Source organism: Cupressus sempervirens, chromosome 11 (genome assembly GCF_028749045.1).
Source record: "Cupressus sempervirens isolate cs-2001-9-10 chromosome 11, ASM2874904v1, whole genome shotgun sequence".
NCBI lineage: Eukaryota > Viridiplantae > Streptophyta > Pinopsida > Cupressales > Cupressaceae > Cupressus > Cupressus sempervirens.
In genome coordinates, this window is record NC_143128.1 from 93291311 (window position 1) to 93313680 (window position 22370).

Consider the following 22370-nt stretch of genomic DNA (forward strand, 5'->3'; position numbering starts at 1 on the left):
ATCCATGAAGTTCAATGTTGACTTTACCATATTTGATTCCCATTCCAATAGTGCCCTTTAGGTATCTCAAAATGTATTTAGTTGCATGTAGATGTATCTTCTTTAGTGCACACATAAACTGACTCAAGGCGTGAGTAGCATAGCATATGTCAAGACGAGTATTATCCAAATACATTAAGGATCCAATAATCTGTCTGTAGTAAATAGAATTTGCAGGTTTGGATTTGTTCATATCATCTTACAATTTGTGTAGATTTACTTTCATAGGAGTAGCTGTTGGTTTATATTCCATCATTCCATCTTTCTGCACTTCTGTCTAGTTCTGCAAGAAAACATAAATAAACAGGAAAAAAAATTTAAAAATATAAAATTACAGCAAATCAATAGAAGAGATCCATCAGGGAACTTTCAAGATAGATTTAGAGTATCAATCTATGCTTATTCATCTTAATTGACGGTGCTAGATATGTTATCTCTTAGTATGATTATCAAATTAAGAGAGAGTGTTAATTCTATATAACTTTGATATCATACTGATCTGAACTGCAGATCGTACAGATCTGGTAAAGCATGAAGATCCTTAGAAAGGATTGGCCTCTTAATAACCTTATATGATTAAACTAATCGGCGCCTTACTTGGAAGCATTTAATAATGTTATATTTGCATAGTTATAGTTAGTATAATTGCTAACTAATTCTAAGTCCTGGGAGACGCCGATCTTGGCAATATAATTATTAGTTTATATATAGAGCTGACTTGGAAAGAGTCATGCCCTTTCTAAGAACATGCCTCTTGGGTGCTATATATATAAGAGGTAAGAATGTGGATAAAGGACACACAAAATACAATAAGTCTGCTCCTCTAGCATTGCTGCCTTATTTGATTTATAGCAGGGATAAAAACATTTTCAGAATAATACATCATACTCCAAGAACACTTAATATACGGTCTGGTATATTTAAAAACCATCTTCAGCAAGATTAAAGGCATTATATCAGTTTTGGTTGATCAGAATTTGCAGAAAACTTTAAAAATCACCAATTTTTTCATGTAAACTACAAGTGAACCTAAAGGAAACCCAAACCCACTAATTGATTTGTTGTGTCCGCATAGCCATATCTAAACTAGTAACTTAGAACATTAACACATTCACTTCCTTCCAAACTCGTAAGTATTCTTGGAGCAATTCAGATGATATTATCTATCCAGAGAACAAATAATGAACAAGATACACAGATTCTGTCTTACTATTATAAAATAAATGTGCTTGTATCATGCATCATATTTTTATTCACAATATTTTATGATGGATTGAAGCCAAAAAGAAGACAACTAATGGAGCACAACCTACAAATCGCAGCTGACTCGATGCCTTCCACGTGTCTACCTTCCTGGATTGTCTTTACCAAGTTCAGGTCAAACCTTGTTCCGGAGAAATTGCATTCCAATGGAAATGCAAATAAGTGATAAACATCACCTGCAAATGAAAGCAAACATAAAGACCGTCAGAATCTTCAATTGGCATTACAATTAATTTCAGTAGCTTTCTACTTAGCATACATAGTTGCCGAGTAATTTCACCACAAGGGTTGATATTCAAAAACATATCTCAATATCTTACTATTTAACATTTCATTCTGAGGTTGATTCTCAGAACGCCTCTGTTGGCTGTGGAATTTGAAATTTGGAAGTCTATTGCAACCAAATTCAGATTTTTCATTTATGGAATCCCATTTTTTGTCTTCAATATCTACAGCAATAGCAGTAGCACCTTGGTTGAGAGCATATCTAGTTGCTAGTTAAGGATGGATTTGAGGGTACTAAAATAGGTATGGTGCATGCCACATTTCTTCAAAAGTTCAACAATCAGATTCTATCCCAGTACAAAAATAGACTAACATAAAGCAAAAGATAAAGCAAATATTGCATTTGTAATTAGCATGTATGTGGCAGACAACTAAACTACCATGAAAAATGCAAAAAATGGCATATTATTTGAATGCAATATCAATGAGCCAGAATTGATGATTTACTGATAGCATGGATAGACCTCAACTGATGATTTAGCCAAGAGACAATTCTGTAACTTGTAACAAATTAAAATGGTTGAACATGTTCTCAAAGCATGTCAAATCTGTCATTTATTTGTCATCTTAATATGTACACAGATACTTTAGGTATTCCCTCTTTTGCCATCATTTTTACCTGCACTTATGAATTCCATTTAACTATGTTGGAAATTCAAGGAAACTACTATAATTTCCTTGACCAACCACTCTAGTCAGACTGGATCAGTTGGAAACTAATATAATTTCCTTTTTCCATTATTTTGAACCTCTACACAAACTTTAGAATCAATTTAGTTTTACATCGAAATAAAATAATATATTTTCATCATGCAAAAGGAAGCTCAAAAGTCAAATTACCAAACCATGCTTCCAAGTAATTTAAAAGACAATTAAAATAAGTACTACAACAAAATTGCATTTTCCCATCACAAATATACTGGCAAACCAAGATTGTCTTGTCATTGCTCACTACATGGTATTAGAAAAAGGATACTCCCGGATCCCAAGTACACTATTGTGATTTTCCATGGTGTACATGTAATTACTACTAGCACTCCAGGGAAATGTCTCTCCAACCAATTTCAGGGCTCCTGTGGCGCCAGAGGTAAAAATACATTTGTAATCTTTAGGTGAAGCATTACAATAAGCCAGAACCTGTGATATCAGTGCCACCGTGTCAACTCCTCATAATTGCAATAACCATATGTGACAGTGCACTCAAATATAAATGCTAAATACAATGTTGTCTGGTGGAAACTACCAAAAATTCTAGACATTGTTTGATGTTCCAAGACCCAAAAAACATCCCATAATGATCACACCAAGAAATATAGATCAAAATAAATGAAGCTACATCAGGACAGAAAATTTGATTGAAACATTTATAGAGATAACAGAAAAAATATATTGACATAAATTATCCTCTCAACCTGAAAATGGATTTTATGAAAATATTGAAAAGGCTTTGCAATGCAATTATTTGTATTAAATCATTAGTTATTTTAAAAGACTGTAGACTTGGCTTTATTGTAAGCATATTTGTGTTGGACTTATCTAATTCAAACGCAAATTAAAACAAGCACTATCATTTGTATACTACATACAAACTTGTAAAATATGTTATGATACAGCAATTATAGTTGGCCATTTGTTACATCACACAAACCCAATAATTTGATACAATAAAAGATAAACATGACCTTTTTGGTTAAAGAATCTTACATTCCTTTAAACTCTGTCCACTTAAAAGTATCCCAATCTAAATTATGAACTCAATATATCAAGCATAAAAGCATCATCAATAATAATATAATTTCCAAAATATGATGTAATTGCAAAAGCGTCAAAAAATGTACTCCTAAAAGAACTAAAGAAACCTTTGAAACATCAGATATTTTCATATTATTTCCGATTGTGTCAGCTCCCAACCTAAGTTGTTCGTTTTGATTCGGATTTTGGTTCAGTTTCTCAGATTTAATTTGTCAACCCAGCTAAATTTATTTTGACTTCAGTTCATTTTAGGTTCATCCATACCAAAACCACATATGTATGTATGTCTGTACACACACCTATGTATAGCTGAAAAATAAGAACTAGGTATAAAAATACAACCAGTCTAATTTACATCAGATAATCTGGCATACAGAAGTTTCCAGTGAAAGGTGTTGATCAATGTATTTTAAAGATCATGTTTCCGAGTTTCATATGAATATATCTCAAATTTGACTACAGACAGATTAATGGTTTCTAATTGACCAATCCTTCTGTATCAGAACATTGAACGGATGTAAAAGAGAGTTGGGTTGGAGCCCTGAAAAAATTGTGTAAGAGTTGATGCTCTGAATATGGGCTGTTGCTCCTCAGGGCTGAAGCCCTCAAAGTTGTAATTGGACTAAAGATTGTGAGGCTGGATTGGGACAGTAGATCCTAGCAGCATTTCAGACCATGGTTTTTCTACCGCATTCAATTTCCATGAAATGTCCCCTCACTTTAACCCCTCGAAGTTTTGAATTATCTATTAAATTTTCAATGGTAAGAAACTTCTTTCTCTTGAAATATTTACAATTGCAGAACTAATATGTAATTTACGTATATATACCATGAAGTCCAATACACAAGATAATGGACGATCTTTCTGTATAAATCTTTTATACAAAATGGAAGAAGTATATTTAGATCAATATATACCAATCATCAACTAGATTCTTTATCAATATACATCAATCATCAACTGTATTCTTTTAATATGAGTGAGCTATTGGGACTTGTCTATGATCCAACAAGATGTGATGACCCTCTCTATAAAGGCCACAGAAACCCTCAAACTAAACTTAGGAATTTTGTCAAACACTTGGCGTGTAACAGTAACAATATTCAGAATATGGTAATTTCAGATTTGATACTTTCAGAATATAATCACAGAATTACAATATATATAAAACCATCGAACTATATTTCAATTACAATGCCATAAATTCTAAAATTATTTTATTACCAATTCTGGTCTGATTATTACAATGACTGTATGACAGCAAATTTACCCAAAAATTGACATATATTTCAGAATGCAAGAACCTGGTTTGAAGAACTATGGAAGAACACCACGTTTTGCTGCAGATCGTTGATGAAGACCTCCAACCGCACTCCCAAACTATCCTTAATTTGCTGCTGCTGCCCAAACTAGCAGGGCCGTACCAGGCCGTACCTGTACGGCTGCTGAAATAAAATAATATTAGGGTTTTGGGACCCCCAAATGCAAGGAAAATGGGCGCCTAGGGTTAGGTAGTAACCCTGTAAAACCATAAAAAAATAACTCCAAGGGGTTGAGGAGATATGAGCAATTATGTGGTTCTGAACCCTGCTTTGCCAATTCTGAAAATGCACTTATTCTGTCTTCAAACTCTTGTCAAATGCTTCTCCAATGATAGGGCAAATCTGAAATCCTTATTCCAACCAAAAACAAACCCTAACAATGAATTCTCAATAAGCCCCAATGAGATGGCTGAATACCAACTCCAATTATGCAACAATTCAGGTGATATTTCACACCCTCAAAGTCGCCAATCCAAGGGAGTGATTCGTTCCCAAAGATCGAATAATTTGCAGATCCAAAGTCCACAAATGTCTTCACAATGAAGAAGTAGAAGAGTTCTCCAATCCAAGCATGTCCAAATGAGAGGCCCAGCCCTCTATTTATTCACTTTTCTAAGAAGTTGCTAGAACTTCTAGAAACATCCTTTATAATTTCTCATTATAATGCACTTTTTTATAATAAAGTAATTTTATAAAATAAAAAGTGCAACTCAAATTAAAATTATAGCATGTGGGCCCCAATATCACATAATGATAAAATATAACCTCTTAACACTTCTTCAAGAGCAAGATATGACTATCTGATCCGCAGAATTGACTCTCTTTCCACACCATTTGCCTACGAGAGTCTGTAATAGGCAAATCCATGATCAATGCCATGTCGAACTAAAGAGGGGACATTACACAAGACTTCTTGGTCTGCTATGATTATGAGTTTGATATCTTCGATTATATTAATGCTTATGTATGGTTGTTCTTCTAATACTTGTAACCAAGCCTAACACTTAATTCAGGTGTTTACCTTCGGCTCAGATTATGTGATGACAAGATTACACCTGATGTACTTTGAGTATCTCTGAAGTTAGACTCGTGTAATTTGTATTGTCTTCTGCCTTATATAATTATCCACTGAATATCCAAGATTGTTTCCCGTCACTATTGCTCCCCGCTGCATGGTCTTCTCTTGTTCTAGTCACACGTTATCTCTCTCTGAGGGCAGATTCCAACTATATCCAACAAAACGAAAGTGACCTCCTCACCCTTTCTGCCACTGATTATGTGCGTGCCACAATGTTCGACTTTTTTCCTTCTTGCCAGATCGTTAGCATTCTAATTTGCGCTCTTGTTACTTGTCTATGCAGGCACATATGGATTCGTTTGTTTTTCTCCACTCTTCGATATCCTCCTCTCTTTATTCATTGTTTGTGTTTCACCATCTATATTCAAATTCATGTCCAAATAGATTTATATTTTTAGTTATTATTTATGGACCCCATAATATTATTATCATCACAAATTATTATTCCTTGTCTTTAGCATTTAGCTTGATTCACACTATCATTTACTGTGATGATTATCTTCTTTTACAATTCTTAATCAATCCTTCCACTACATGATTCATTCCATAGACTTCACTCCCTATGCTATATTGATTATTGTTTGTTCATATTTAATTTTATAATATTATTATATTAATAGGTGATGTTATAATGGTTCAGGAAAATGTCGTTACAGTATTTAGATTCAATATATAATTATTTATTGTATTTATTTCATTGTAATGATAATTTACTTATTTAAAGTCATAAACATATATATAATTTATTTAATCTTATGTCTGAATTCTTATTAAAAAAATGGGGATATTCCATTCCACATCACATACTTGTGCATTGTTTCTTGTGTATTGTTGCTGATGTCTGGCGCTTCTCTTATAATCTGGTTTGTGATCATATCAATTGAAGTATCTGCATAAAGTTCGAACAAAATCCAAAAATTGGACTAAGTTTGTTCACTATGAATTTACCCCTCCCCCCTATCTTAGTAGTGAATCTGTGTTCTACAAGCAGATTCTAGCAGCATCTCCCCATGGTTTTCCCCCTTCTTGGGTTTCCACATCATATTCTTGTGTATTGTGTTCTTAACTTGTGATGCTTCTTTTTTATTATCAGTATGGTGGTTACATTTCAATATACAAATAGAAATTTGAATTGGATAAAAATTTAAGATTCATTTACCACACAATTTCCCCACCCACCCCTTCCACGATTGGTATCAGAGTCAGTACTTGTTAAATACCTAATCAGTCTAAGAAGATCATATCAATAAAACACATGGCTAGTTTAGAAGATGCATCCTCAAATAAAGCATCTTTGTTTGATGGCACAAATTATGCTTTATGGGGCATTAAAACGGAAAGTTCTTTTACCTCGATGGGTTATGAAATCTGGGTGTCTCTTAAAAATGGTTACACTATGCCTAAAACTACTGCAACAGTGTGGAGGGGCAAATAATGCACCCCCTAAAGTCCGATTAGAGTCTCAAAGGGAAATGTGCTTCCCTTCTAACCACCTCACTTAGCTGACTAGGAGTGTTGAAAAGATAGGAGTTAATTCGAGTTGCTATTCAGAGTTTAGATGAGATAAGTGCATGTGTGTGTGATAAATTAACCAGATGTGAAATTAGGTTAATTCCCTTAACCCAAACTATATGAGATTTAATTAATTGATGATTAAAAATTAAAGTATTAAAGCGAATGTGAGTGGGGTTTCCAAGAGTGTTTAGATAAGTGTGAATAGGGGGCACTACTGGACTGATATAGACATTCTGATCATAGAGGCCGAAAAAAGCATACAGCTGTACCTTTTATGAGATCTATATAAAAAAAAGATACAAGATCATATGGGGCATCCATGCATTTTTTAAGTTCTTAAAAAAAAATATGAGAATTCTTCATTTGTTCCCATGTATTTGGGAAGCTGCATAATGATGAAGCTTAGATTTGCCCCCTTTTTACACAAAACAAGATTTCCTTTAATCGTAAACACCATTCCAAGATTTGAACTAACCAGCACAAAAACTTACAATATTTCACTCCCTTTACCAAAAAAATTGCAACCAAATTAAATTAAAGCACTGATACACATACCATGTTTGGCTGACTCTATATTGCATTTCACTTTCAAAGATTTTCCAAGTCGTAAGGATGATTATGACTGCTTATGACATGCATGAGATAGATACAATAATTTAAAGAAAGAAAAAAAAAAAAATATATATATATATATATATATATGTGGTTCTAGGAAGCTCTTCTACACATTCAAAGTTCAACAAGGGTTCATGGTAGGCTTTGTAGTTCTAATACAATATTAATCTTTGTTTTCTTTTCTTAAGGCAATCTTAATTTTATCTATTGTTCCTCACAAGTCAAATAAGTATACTGGGTTGAGACCTTGATTTGTTCTTTGAAATATGGCAATAATTTGTATCTAGGATTTTATTAATGGATATCTTTTAGCCATTTTAATTTTCTTCATTGGTGAACAACACATATATAGTAACAAATGTTTTAGGCTTCATTCATTAATAATATATTGAAAATACATCTTTGTGCAAATAAACATAATACCCATGAATAAAAAGTTGTTATGTATCAAACAGTATTAATATCTTTTAGCCGTTTTAATTTTCTTCATTGGTGAACAATGCATATATAGTAAAAATGTTTTACGATTCATTCATTAATTATATATTCAAAATACATTTTTGTGCAAGGAAACATACGTACCCATGAATAAATAAATAAAATTCTATCAAAGAGTATTCCATCAAAACATTATTTACTATAGATAATTGAAGATGATACCTATTGACATACACTTGTATAGATGCTTGCAAAGTTCCAATAATATTACCTTCTGTCGAGCTGAGGATATAATATCAGAAGAAGCAACACTGCTGTCATTCTGACTATCTAATATATAAACATTAAGGAGCCTTTTTCTTACAAGAACAAAGCATTGTAAATAACATTTTCTTCAGATTAAATTTTTTAAAACCATTATACATTGTTCTAAGAAACATATATGTTTAGTTTATTATCATTACTTAGGATAGTTTAAGCTTAGAATCTGGTAGCACATTTATCCTTTTGGATAGATTTCTACTCATAAAAAATAAAAAAGGAAACAAGAAATGAAGCAAAATAAACTCCTTTCAATGGACCTTGTCAAAGAAGATATAACCAAGTTCAGATGCTTTTTGTCAATCATTTTGTAATAATGGTTAAGTAAAAAATTAAAAGTTATCAAGATATTTGTCATGGTTTCTAATGGAGAACAAAAAATTGGGTCCAAAGGAGAAGCAAAACAACCCAACTATCATCCAAAGCAACTACCAACTTAAAAGCCAAATGGATAGGCTGCAGTTTGAACAACCTATAAATCATGCATTGATACTGCCACTAGAACTAGCAACATCAGATGCATCAATCTAGAGAAAGACGCCAATTCCATGAAAGTATTATGTTGTGTTCTCAAAGGAGGCAGCGTATGAAGTTGAACTAGAGGTGTGAAGGTACAAGTTTGTTGGAGATATTGTCTTCGTGTCAAAGGTATATGGACAAGAATGTCATTGATCTCAAAAGAAAGATAGATGTCAAAGAAACAATAATATCATAATAGAAATTCGCATTACCAAAGCCTGTAAATCAATATAGGCCAACAAAATTCGCATTACCAAAGCCAGCATCATAATCTGCTAACGCTTGTCTAATGACTAAGGAGAGAATATGGCAGGTAAAGGATACTTTACCGCCAAGAAGCACAACCCACTATTGTTCAAAATATCCATGGAGTTAGATAAAAAGAAGGGATCCACATCCATGAAGAGAAGCGGCTTGCATTTTGAAGCTGCCAAAGGTTTTCCAACCCAAACCCAAACAGCTTCATCCACGTGTATTTTGTAATGTCCCCTTTTTCAAACATTCAGAAATTTAAAGACATTCATATAAGATTAAAATTGACTATGAGAGCGTGAATTAAAATTATAAAAGGTCAATTTAATATTATAAAAGGTCAATTTAATATTATAAAGTGGGCTAAAACTAACAAGAAGGGATAAGACTAAAAGACAGAGAGTCGAAGAGTCACAACTTTGAGGATTAAAAGGAGAGAGACTCATTCATTTTGGGATTATGCTTGGTTTATGATTCAGATTTCAGTTTCTCTTTTGCGAGAGTTATTCGGAAAGCTTCAGCTTTCATCCAGCGTGAAGGTGTAAACCCTCGTGCTGATAGATAGTGGACGCAAACCCATTGTCCATGGAGACGTTACATCAGGTGTCTCATGTGTACCTATAGGTTCTTTCTTAGTATTCCAATCTGACTGTAAAAATGTGCTTAAGATTGGACTTTTGAATGGTAGTTATTGTACTGCTAATGTATGAGGTGATGATATATTTTAAGGTATTTTATGAGAAGTTTACCAGTTTATATTGTTGGTTTATAATGCAACTTCATATGTTTATGTTCTGAATATTATCTTGAGAGGAAAACTGGGTCAATATCTATTGGGGATATTTCATATTGCATCATGTATGAACCCCTGCTCAATCTGATTTTTTTTTGAATTTTTGATCTTTGACATTTACAAACACTGCATACAAGGTCTGATTTCTGATTTCTAAATTCTTGTTTTGATTTTGATGTTTGTTTTGAATACCAAATGATGAAATAACGTATAAAAATGAAAGAACAAGATATGCATAAAACATAAAAAACTAATTTATCAATTAAAGACCACTTTATAGCCTCAAATCAGGTCTGATATAAGTCTGATAAAGTTATGTCATGTCCCCAATTCAAAACCATGTAGGCAATATCCTCATCATTTTCACACTTATTTGGTGAAGCCTCTAAGAGAAAATCAATTAAAATCTTGACATGATAGATGAATAATAATCAAAATATAAAACTACTAGATTTAATATATGTAATATCATGTAAAATCGTTGGTGTTTCCCTTAGGGGAGTCCTCGTCTAATGATTTGTTCTTTTTCTTCTGCGAGGTCTTGCTCTCGCTCTCAATGTCCATTGCTCTATTGTACGCATCCTCGTACGATGAGGAAGGTATGATCTTAATTTTTCAGAGGGATGATATCAGCCCCTCCATGAACCAAAGCTTCTTGAGTTCATCTACTGGCTGTTTTTCCATTTTACCTGACAAGTCCTTCAATCGTTGACTATATGCTCTTACACTCTCTGGCTTGCCTTGCTTCATATTGTAGATCTTTGACAAGATTCCATTATCACCCTAAAGTAATCTAAACTACTCCGAAAATAATTTTTTCAGGTCATCCCACTTACTTTTGTCTTATCCACGTCAAAGAACCAATCAATGGCCACTCTACATAGCATTGCGAGGAGTTATACTAGTCGGTCAACCCATTGGCCGACCAAATTGTCTCGCATGTACGACCATGTCATACAAGTTCCTCCTTTGCATCTCTAGTAAACTTAGGCAACTTTTGTTTATTTGCCATTATGGTAATTTTCCTTGTAGTCAATACTATGTGAACCCCAAAACTAAGTATACTAGAACCAAACAAGTTGTTTTGACTACCATACCCCTGTGTCCTAACATCCTCTGCTACACTAGTATCCCCTACATCCCTATTTTCACTCTCCTTTGCTTTCCTTTGGGCTTTTCGTGCCTTCGTACGTCGTGTAAAGGTTAGATGCCTTTATTGATTTCTTGTATCTTCAATTAATTCTTTGCCACTGCTCACTTCTTTGCCTTTCGTACAATTGCCTCCTTTGGCACCATTCCTGTACCCTTCACCTTCGACTGGTTTTCTTCCCTTGGCACTCCCTCAATTCCCTTCCTGCAACACCCCTTCCCCTTCAGACTGTCCCTTGGCAAGTCTCCTCAACCTTTGCCTTCACTATGCTTGTTCTTTTAATTGTAAGGTCCTGTGTATGGCCTCTTAGTCATCTATTTAATCACCTTGTGTGCGGTTCCTATCTGTGTTCAAAAAATTTGGCATTAATTGTTTACACCTAGGGGTTTAGGATGTGTTGCCTCCTAGTTTCCTCACGTTCTTCCTCTTTGCTCCTTTTGTTCTCTTTGTGTCATTGCAAGCTTTGTTGGTGCCAATTCCCTTTATTGGTCTCTTCTCATGAGTTTGGAAGGCAACGAAGGTTTGAGCCAGCAATCAAGGCAAGCAAAACATCAACCGATCTGCGGCAAGGTTGACACCAACCGAAGTCCACAGTGCATTCTTCGGAACTTCTTGTTAGAAAGTAAAATCCACCGAGATAATTCGGGGGGGGGGGGGGGGGGGGGGGGTGAATCAATTATGAGATCAATATAACTTTTACCAACCTTATTAAACCTTAAACATGTGATCAATATAATCAGCAACCATAAGAAGATACACATACACAATACCACCAGATATGTTAACTAGGGAAAGCCTTGATCAAAGGGAAACCCCAAAGGGGATGGTACCCACAAAATGATGAACTAACATATAAGTTCCTTGTAAGAGGATGGACCTTGTTAGGAGTCAATGAAATACAATCAATACATATCATCCCTGTTCGGAGACTTTGAATCCCTGTTAGGAGTTGTAGAAGGCAGGATCCACTGTCCAAACTGCTTCAAGGGCAAGACAACCAAACTCACTGTCCAACTAGCCTATGTATTATTTCTTTCAAAATAATAGTAATGCAATTGATCTCAACAACTCGAACTCTTGCTCTGTCCTCTTACTATGGCAATACCGCAACAAATATTTCTCAGATCTTAATACCAGATCTCGATCTCAATACCAGATCTCCAACTTCGCATCACAATGATCCCTTTGATCGCTTACTTGCATTTACCAATCTTCGAATATTACTTCCACAATTCAGACTTACATCTTTCATCACAAGGAAAATAATTTTCCTTTACACCATGCCCTCAAAATAATTCATTAAGTCAGCCTCGAGGCTTTCCCAATTAATTACAATAGAACCTCATTAACGTAACACAATTCATTACATCTCTTCACAATTACTGAACACTATCAGCTCACAGTCTTCATGAATTTTCACACGTGCGACCTCGAACCTTGCGCACTCGCTGACATCATAATCAAGTTGTCTACTGTCTCTATCTAACTTCGCTCATCTAGATTCTATCCTTGTTAGGAGATACAATCCGAACACCAGAATCCACTTTTCAGGTACCATGTCTACACATTGTCCTCTGTAAATCATAAATAACTCTCGCATGTCTTTGACTTTCTATACGCGCACTTGTACATGTCACCAGGACACACTGTAGAACATATCCTCAACTACATTTGACCTCATCATCTCGGTCCGTACGATCTCGTTCTCTATCTGCTACTCTATCAATCTTCACAATATGTTGACATCAATGACAAACATAGTCATGAATGCAACACATAGTCATACTAACTATCTCATAACAATGCTAGAGTACTCCCCCATAGGAATATCATCGACATTCATGCTAAAAACCTCCCCTTTTGGCATTGATGGCAAAATAGTTGAAAAACATCTACGTTCCAAAAATAACAAACTCAACTCTGCTGTTGCTCCTACTCTCATCTTTTCAAATCCTCTTCATCAATCAAATTTGAAACTCTCATGAACAATTGTTGCTCCCCCATTGATAAACTTCTCTTCTCCCCATTGACATCAAATCTATCTTTTCTTCATAATTCTCCCTCATTCTATATACTTGTCTTTCCATGCATTCTCTCCTCAATATTAGGAGATGTTTTTCATGCGCTACTTCTCCCCCATTGACATCAATGTCAAAGGAAACATTATGTCAATCAGCTACTCAATGTCTTCAACTAGCTCAAGTGTCCAAAGACATTGTTCAATACTAGCTACCAAGAGTCCTTTATGACTCTACTCAATCACAAATACTCCCCCATAGAGAAAGCATCAACATTTAGTCCAGATAAACAATAGAAACAATAGTGCTTTGTACCACTAGACTGATGCAATCTCTACATCTTCTACTCTAAAGTAGGCAGGGGCATAACCCCAAGCATACCTCACAAATACTCAAATGTATCCTTAGGCAAAGACTTCGTAAAAATATTTGCAATCTGCTCTTTTGTATTAACATACTCTAATCTAATCTCTTTCTCTGCAACTTTCTCTCTCAGAACATGATACTTAATAGATATATGCTTAGACTTAGAATGTAACATGGGATACTTAGACATACTCACTGTACTTGTGTTATCACAATGTATGATAATAGGCTTTGAAAACTCTATCCTGATATCCTTCAGCATCTATTTCATCAACATGATCTAACTGCGATTGTTTGTTGCTGCTACATACTTTATTAATGTGGTCCTCTAAGAAATGCAATCTTGTTTCTCGCATAGCCAAGAAACCAATCTTCCTCCAAGGAAAAATGCTCCACCACTTCTACTCTTTCTATCATCCATACTGCCTACCCAATCCGCATCAGTATATGCACATAGAATAAAGTCATTTGATCTATCATACCACAACCCAAAATCAAGTGAACCCTTTAGATATCTAAATATTCTTTTTACCGTTGCATAGTGCGATTCCTTAGGGTCCACTTGAAATCTTGCTACTCTACCAACTATATTTGTTATATCTGGGCTTGTATGAGTCAGATATTGCAAACCTCCAATCATGGATCTGTACTTCTTTTGCTCAATTGCAGGTGTCTCATCTTTGCTAGATAACTTGTGATTAGTTATCATAGGTGTACCAACAATCTTAAAACTTTCCAAGCCAAAACTCTTTAACAAGTCTTTCATATACTTAGTCTGTGACAGGAAAATACCATCACTGTTCTGCACAATCTGTAAACCTAAGAAATATTTCATCTCACCAATCATGCTCATCTCAAATTCATTCTTCATTTCATCAGCAAACTTGTCACTTGCTTCATCATTACCTCCAAAGATTATGTCATCCACAAATTTCACAATAATCAACAAGTCATTCTCAATTTCTTTCAAGCATAAATTACTATGTGCAATACCTTTAATGAATCCCAACTTTGCCAAATACTCGTCCAACCTCACATACCAAGCTCTAGGTGATTGCTTTAGTCCATACAAAGCTTTCTTTAATTTGTATACCATATCTCCTTCTATCAAAGTAAATCCTTCAGGCTGCTCAATGTAGACTTCTTCAAGTTCTCCATTCAAAAATGCCGACTTCAAATCCATTTGATACACTTTGAACTTCTTATCTACTACATAAGCCAAGAACATCCTTATTGCCTCAATTCTGGCAACAGGTGCAAATGTTTGTTGATAGTCTATACCTTCTTGCTATGAATATCTTTTGCATACCAATCTTGCTTTGTTTCTCACAACCTCACTTTGTTCATTCATTTAGTTTTTGAAAACCCACTTAGTTCCTACAACATTCTTATCCTTAGGTCAAGGGACCAATTCCCATGTCACATTCTTCACAATCTGATCTAGTTTTTCTTTCATTGCTTGAATTCAATAATCCTTACATGCTTCATTTGCACTCTTTGGTTCAACTTGAGAAATCAAACATAATTCTTCATGAACTATGTTTCTTGTCATAACTCATCTATCTTTACTTCCAATGATCTGATCGACATGGTGATTCTTTGTCGAATTCTTGTTTGGTGTTAGCGTTACAAGCTCAATTCTTACTTCTTTTCTAGGTTCAAATCTTGGTTCTTCTCTATGTTCCACAACTTGAATGTCATTTTGCAAATCATTGTTAGACTCATAGAAAGTTTCAACATTTTCTTGGATAGGCTTAGGATTAGCTTCCTCATCATCAGAATTATAATCATCAACAATAGTTACTAAAGTTGTCTCTTCTATTGCTTCATCTTCCTTATCCAATCCAAGTTCATCATCACTATCATTCAAGAATTCTTCTAATCTTACATAAGATATCTCATCATCAAAAAGGCAATCCTTAGGCATTCTTGACTTAAAAGGCTATATGGACTTCTTTACTCTTTTAGGACATTTGAATGAAAAATGACCAAATTCTTTACATGTCCAACAAACAAAAAAATCCCTACCTTCATCTCACTTCTCATCTTCCTCTTTCCAACTATCATAATTAACTCCATCAAACTTACGACTTTCTTTTATGAAATCACCCACCATTGGTCTCCCTAAGTTGTTAAGTTTTTCCTTCAAGGACATAATGCTTTAAAACCAATTGTTAAAAAGTCCACCAAGATAACTGAGACTCGGGGGTGAATCAGTTATTAGATCAATATAACTTTTACCAACTTTATTAAACCTTAAAAACATGTGATCAATATAATCAGCAACCATAGGAAGATACACATACACAATAAGACCAAATACATTAACTAGGGAAACATTTGATCAGAGGGAAAACTTCAGTAGGGATGGTACCCACAAAATGATGTATTAATATATAAGTTCCTTGTAAGAGGATGAAACCTGTTAGTAGTCAGTGAAATAAATTCAATACATATCAGTCTATCATGTCCCCAAATTTTAATGTAATAATTTACTTTAATTAATTAATTGGTCCCAAAATCTAAATAATATAATAAAAGGACCTTTAATTAGTTACTTTAATTAATTAATATGGGGCCCAAGTTAATAATATTTGTATTTGTGATTTCAATTGATTTAGTATATCTCAGACACTTTTATTTCAATTGTCTCCATAGGAGTTGTCGTTGGCTATCTTTTAAACCATTGAGAGTTACTTCGAAGGGTATTTAAGCACGACATGTAGGTAGTAGTTGTCATGTGATTTGGATTATTTCTTTGTACTACAAATTCCTATTGGAGTTCAGTATTGTTCACCATATCGGAAGTAAAAGATCTTTCCTACTTGGCTAATCCGGTTTCGGTGGGATTCAACCCTCACCCTGCTCCGTTTATATAACTTGCTCGGATCTGGCAATTCTATCCACCATCTTTGTTTGCAAATACATATATCTATATATCTATGATTGAATTTCAATATTTGTACTAGCATTAATTGGCATTTCTAGAAAATATCTTCACTTTGTTCTAGCATCTCAAAGTGCAGCTCAACCCAACACCCCAACGGCTCTCTATGACTTCCGTACCCATCCGCACAACTCCCAAACTTCACCGTACAGCTACATTTCAAACCGTACATATACCTCAATCAATACCGTACGGCTGCCTGTGTTGCACATAAACCGTACAACCATCTTGCTCCATACTACACGGCCATCTCCAACCAGTCGTACAAACACCTCTCATCACTCTGAAGTCGTAAGGTCATATTGTCTTTCTGATCTAAACCGTACAGACTACCTAAAGCATAAAGAAAGACTACCCGAAGCACTAAGGGAGAACTACTTGAAGCACTGGCTACCCGAAGCATTGAGGAAGACTATTGAAGCATTGAAAAGGACTACTCGAAGCACTGAGGAAGACTACCTGAAGCATAAAGAAAGTCTACCCGAAGCACTAAGGGAGAACTACGTGAAGCACTGGCTACTTGAGGCATTGCGGAAGACTACCAAAGCATTGAAAAGGACTACCCAAAGCACTGAAGAAGACTACCTGAAGAATAAAGAAAGACTACCTAAAGCACTAAGGGAGAACTACCTGAAGCATTGGCTACCCGAAGCATTGAAGAAGACTATTGAAGCATTAAAAAAGAGTACCTGAAGCATTGAGGAACAGTAACTAAAGCATAAAGACAGAGTACCCAAAGCACTAAGGGAGAATTACCTGAAGCATTGGCTACTTGAAGCATTGAGGAAGACTACCCGATGTATTGAGGAAGACTACCTGAAGCATTGGAAAGTGTAATCAAAGCCCTGAGGGAGAACTACCTGAAGCATTGACTACCCAAAGCACTAAGGAATACTACCTTGAGCACACGACCAGACTACCTAAAGCACACAACTACTTGAAGCATACTATGGAATGTTGTTGGAAAGATAGAAAATAAAGTGACAAAGAAAACAACATGCAAAAGGGCTAGAGCGAAAATTTCGTACATGACTTCATAAGGCAAAAATTGCATATGGGACTTCATAAGGCAACTCTAGGTACTTCCCTAGGTTCAGATCTTGGTTTTTCTCTACGTTCCACAATTTGAATGTCATTCTACAAATCATTGTCAGACTTATAGAAAGTCTCAACATTTTCTTGGATAGGCTTAGGAGTAGCTTCTTCATCATCAAAATTATAATCATCAACAATAGTTACTAAAGTTGTCTCTTCTATTGCTTCCTCTTATCCAATCCAAGTTCATCGTCTTCATCATCACTATCATTCAAGAATTCAAGAATTTTTTTAATCTTACATAAAATATCTCATCATCAAAAAGGCAATCCTTAGGCATCCTTGACTTAAAAAGATTTTTGGGCTTCTTTACTCTTTTAGGACAATTGAATGAAAAATGACCAAATTCTTTACATGTCCAACAGACAAAAAATTTCATATCTTCATCTCGCTTCTCATCTTCCTCTTTCCAACTGTCATAACTAACTCCATCATACCAATTGTTAAGTCCACCAAGATAACTAAGAGGGGGGGTGGGGACGGTGAATCAATTATCAGATCAATATAACTGTTAGCAACCTTATTAAACCTTAATATAATCAGCAACCATAGGAAGATATACGTACACAATAACAACAAATATGTTAACTAGGGAAACCCTTGATCGGAGTGAAAACCTCAATGGGAATGGTACCACAAAATGATGTACTAATATAAGTTCCTTGTAAGAGGATGGACCCTGTTAGGAGTCAATGAAATACATTCAGTACATATCAGTCCCTATTAGGAGATTCCAACCTTGTTAGGAGTTGTAGAAGGCAAAAGGATCCACTATCCAAATAGCTTCAAGGGCAAGACCATCGAACTCACTGTTCAACTGATAATTTCCGAATAATAGAAATGCAACTAATCTCAGCAACTCGAACTCTTGCTATGTCCTCTTACCATGCCAATACCGCACCAAATACTTCTCAAATCTCAATACCATATCTCCAACTTCGCATCACAATGATCCCTTTGATTGCTTACTCACATTTACCAATCTTCGCATATTACTTCCATGGTTCACACTTACATCTTTCATCACAAGGAAAATAACTTTCCTTTATACCATGTCCTCAAAATAATTCATTGAGTCAGCCTTGAGGCTTTCCCAATTAACTACAATAGGACCTCGTTAAGCTAATATAATTCATTACATCTTTTCATAATTACAAAACACTGTCAACTCACAGTCTTCACAACTTTTCACACGTGTGACCTTGAAACTTGTGCACTCGTTGATGTCATCATCGGCCTGTCTACTGTCTCTATCTAACTTTGCTCACCCAGATTCTATTCATGTAAGGAGATACAATCCAAACACCAAAATCCATTTCTCAGGTATTCTTTCTGCACATTATCTTCAACAAATCACAAATAACTCTCAAATGTCTTTGACTTTCTACACATGCACTTGTCCACGTCACTAGGACACACTGTAGAACATATCCTCAACCGCGCTTGACCTCATCATCAATACTCAATCTGTATGATCTTGTTCTCTATTTGTTGCTCTATCAATCTTCATTTATGCTGACATCAATGACAAACATAGTCATGAATGCAACACACAGTCGTGCTGTCTCTCAACAATGCTAGAGTACTCCCCCATAGTTATATCTTCAGCATTCATGCTAACACTTCCTCTAGTGTGGCTTCCCTTCGTAGGTGGGCTTCAATTGATACTTGCATAATGGATGCAAAGTCCATCGCTAATGCCCTTTGACCTTCAAACTGTTCTTGAAACCTTTCTTTGTTTTCATTACTATTGCCGACACACCCATCCACCAAGTGGCCCATTATGCTACATTCACCATGTAACTCTCCATCACTCAAATTTGTATTGGCAACAACGCCACATGTTTTCCTTGTAGGGTAACTAGTTTAATGCATACGAGAATAATAAAAAATGTAACAGAGTACAGTATATTAGAGAACTTACAATTGTTTCTTTATTAATTCCATCAAATGCTTTACAATATATGACAGCAATAGCAACACGACAATGCCAATAGCCATAATGATCCACTGGGAGCAAGTACACGACATCTATAAAGGTCGACGAGATGCGTCAACCATCAGGATCATTCCCAACTACCTAAGAAGTACTAACAACAATTAATTACCCAACAACAATGAGCACACTGAGATAGTTATCTATTTGATAGAGTCGGACTATGGGATGCTTTCCTAGGTTTGGTAATGTTTGGAGAACACATTTGATGTCATGTTGATTGTTAGTCTAGTTTATGATAGAAAGACACGGTGGCCATATGTATGGACTGTATGGCAAGAGGGAGTTCATTTTCACATTATTGGGATGACTTGCATTTATGAACGGTTACTCTATAGAGATGATATGGGCAATGGTTTCATTGTTGCCCCAACACTTCAGAGCCTTGGTCAACTACTCCAAGTATTGAGATTACATGGCATTTATATCAAAGTGAAGTAGCAAGAGTAGTCAATGTTCTGTATACGATATGTTTGGAATTGTAGTGGTATAGTGATGCATTGCTTGTGCGAAAGAAATTTCTCAAAAGGGAGGACTATAGTGTCTCCTTTCTAGGAGTCAGGAGATGAATTGATGGTTGGCCTATCACCTAAGTTCCTGTAGGCCATCAGGTTGATAAGGGGATTCACTATGGGATTTCTTGAGCAGTTTCATTTAGTAATTGAGTGAGGTTCCAATTTGCCTATAGGGTTCAAATAATATCAAGGATTAGAAAGAATTTGGGCTTGAGCCCTAGATTGCATTCTGTTAATAAATAAGAAAATGATTTATTATTTCCTAAGTTTAGGTTATAATAAAAATATTATATTAACTTTATAATAAAATAATTAATTAATAAAGATAAGATGAATTTATTAATATCCAACAAGAGACCAACAAACGGGTCTAAGGGACTACGAAAGCCTGGCCAAAGGAAAGCCAACAGCAAGAGCACCAAACGGTGTAAAGGGAAAGGAATAGAAAAATAAAAACAAAAAACAAGGAACCGAAACTTTCTTTGGCTTCTCTTGCTCTCTTTCATCATGATGATGGATCACGTAGTGTGATTCGAAACGTTGATGGTAAAAATCTTTACACAATCGAATCTAGAAACATATCAATATATTTCTACAATGGATTGTGGCAATTTGATCTCTTTAATTAAGGAACCTAAAAGCAATTGAGTTGCCCCACTAGCAGCCCCAAGCAATGGAGAAAGAAATCCAAAACCTAAGGATAGGCCTTAAGACAAGGAGAGACCCCAAGTTGTCATTGAGAAGCTCTGGACGAAGGTGAGGAAGAAGGTTGCATCCGTGTGGAGGATTTGCGAGGATGCATAGCCCGAAGGGTCCCCAAAGAGGGATCACAAGGCCATTTGGTCCCCTGTGCTGAGGAGACAACCATGAATAAAGAGATGATGAGTTGATTTGGGTACAGTCTCGTGTGGGAATGTTGTTGTAAAAAGTGGACCCAAAGCCTCAAGGCTTCCTAAAGATAGAGAGCAAGGCACCTTTGGTTTGTGTATCTGAAAAAGGAGGGGAGAGATTGAGTCTCTTTCAACAATCAATCGAATCTCTCTTTGATCTCGTAGTAAATGGGGATGCAAAAAATGAAATGGATCTTAGTTTCCACAACCCCCACATCACAAAGCTAGCAAAACTTGTCGTCCCTCAGCAAATGATGGTCAGACTGAATGCGGAGTCCATGCAAAGCCACTTTGAAGGAGCCAAGAGAGATACAGAGCGCATAGGACAAAGTATGGGATAGATAGGAAGGGCAAACAATGATCGTGTCTTAGCAAGGAGGTAACAGATGACCAAAAGCATCCAATGAACACTAGAAAGGAGGAAGGCAATTGATGTCAATCCCAACAGATCTCTAAAGAATTGAGACCTGAGAAAACCAACAACAAAACCTCCCCATGGGGTCCGAGCAAGCAATACCCTCAGAGGAGCAGCAAGGTAGGAGTATCTGTGGCGTCCCTCTGAGGAGTTTGTAAAACCACAGGCGTTGTAAGAACCAAACCAAATAATAAAAAGGTAATAATATTATCTTTTTTTAATAAAGCAATAAAATAAAACTATTTTCTTATTTAAAGGGCAAATGAAAACCTAATTCAAAATTAGGGCTAGGGCTGGAAATAAAAGTGTCTTGGAAGCTCATCTTGACATATCCAAGGTTATTGTTTTCATCACAGATTCAAGGCAGTGCTCTGACTTTCAAAATTGGAACGAAATTATTTTGAAGAACAAAACCTCTTGAAGAAAAGAAGCTTGACAGTCCTCCAACTTATCTAAAGATTGGGAATTCATTAATACTTCAGCTTTGAGAGCAACAGGTAGTATAAAATTGTAAGAGATTTGCAGGTTGTGGATGCTAGATAGGATTCTTTATACAGATCTGGAAACAACCGCTATCATTTATTATGTAACCACTCCCAGTTGGGTCGTACATCTGCAAGGAGTTGTTACATAGTATTTTCAATATAGAAGGGCAGGGAAACTCTTTAGGGTTTCAAATTGGGAGGACTAACCATTGTTTCAGTCATCTCCAAGAAGAACAAATGTTACAGTTGCAGATCAGACTTCTTGCAGATTGGAAACGCTGCAAGTTGATTAAAATCTAG

General features: G+C 35.5%; 1 protein-coding gene across 1 annotated transcript in view; it reads right to left on the reverse strand.

Annotated features, from left to right (window-relative positions):
* ABA3 (molybdenum cofactor sulfurase (LOS5) (ABA3)) overlaps positions 1-22370 on the reverse strand; it is a 219227-nt gene that overhangs the window by 171146 nt on the left and 25711 nt on the right. Inside the window, exons 3-6 of the mRNA XM_089811712.1 lie at positions 8580-8638; positions 2564-2724; positions 1623-1789; positions 1349-1478 (exon numbers count right to left, since the gene is read on the reverse strand). Coding sequence (XP_089667838.1) covers positions 1349-1478; positions 1623-1789; positions 2564-2724; positions 8580-8638 — 517 coding nt within the window. The remainder of the gene's footprint in view (positions 1-1348; positions 1479-1622; positions 1790-2563; positions 2725-8579; positions 8639-22370) is intronic.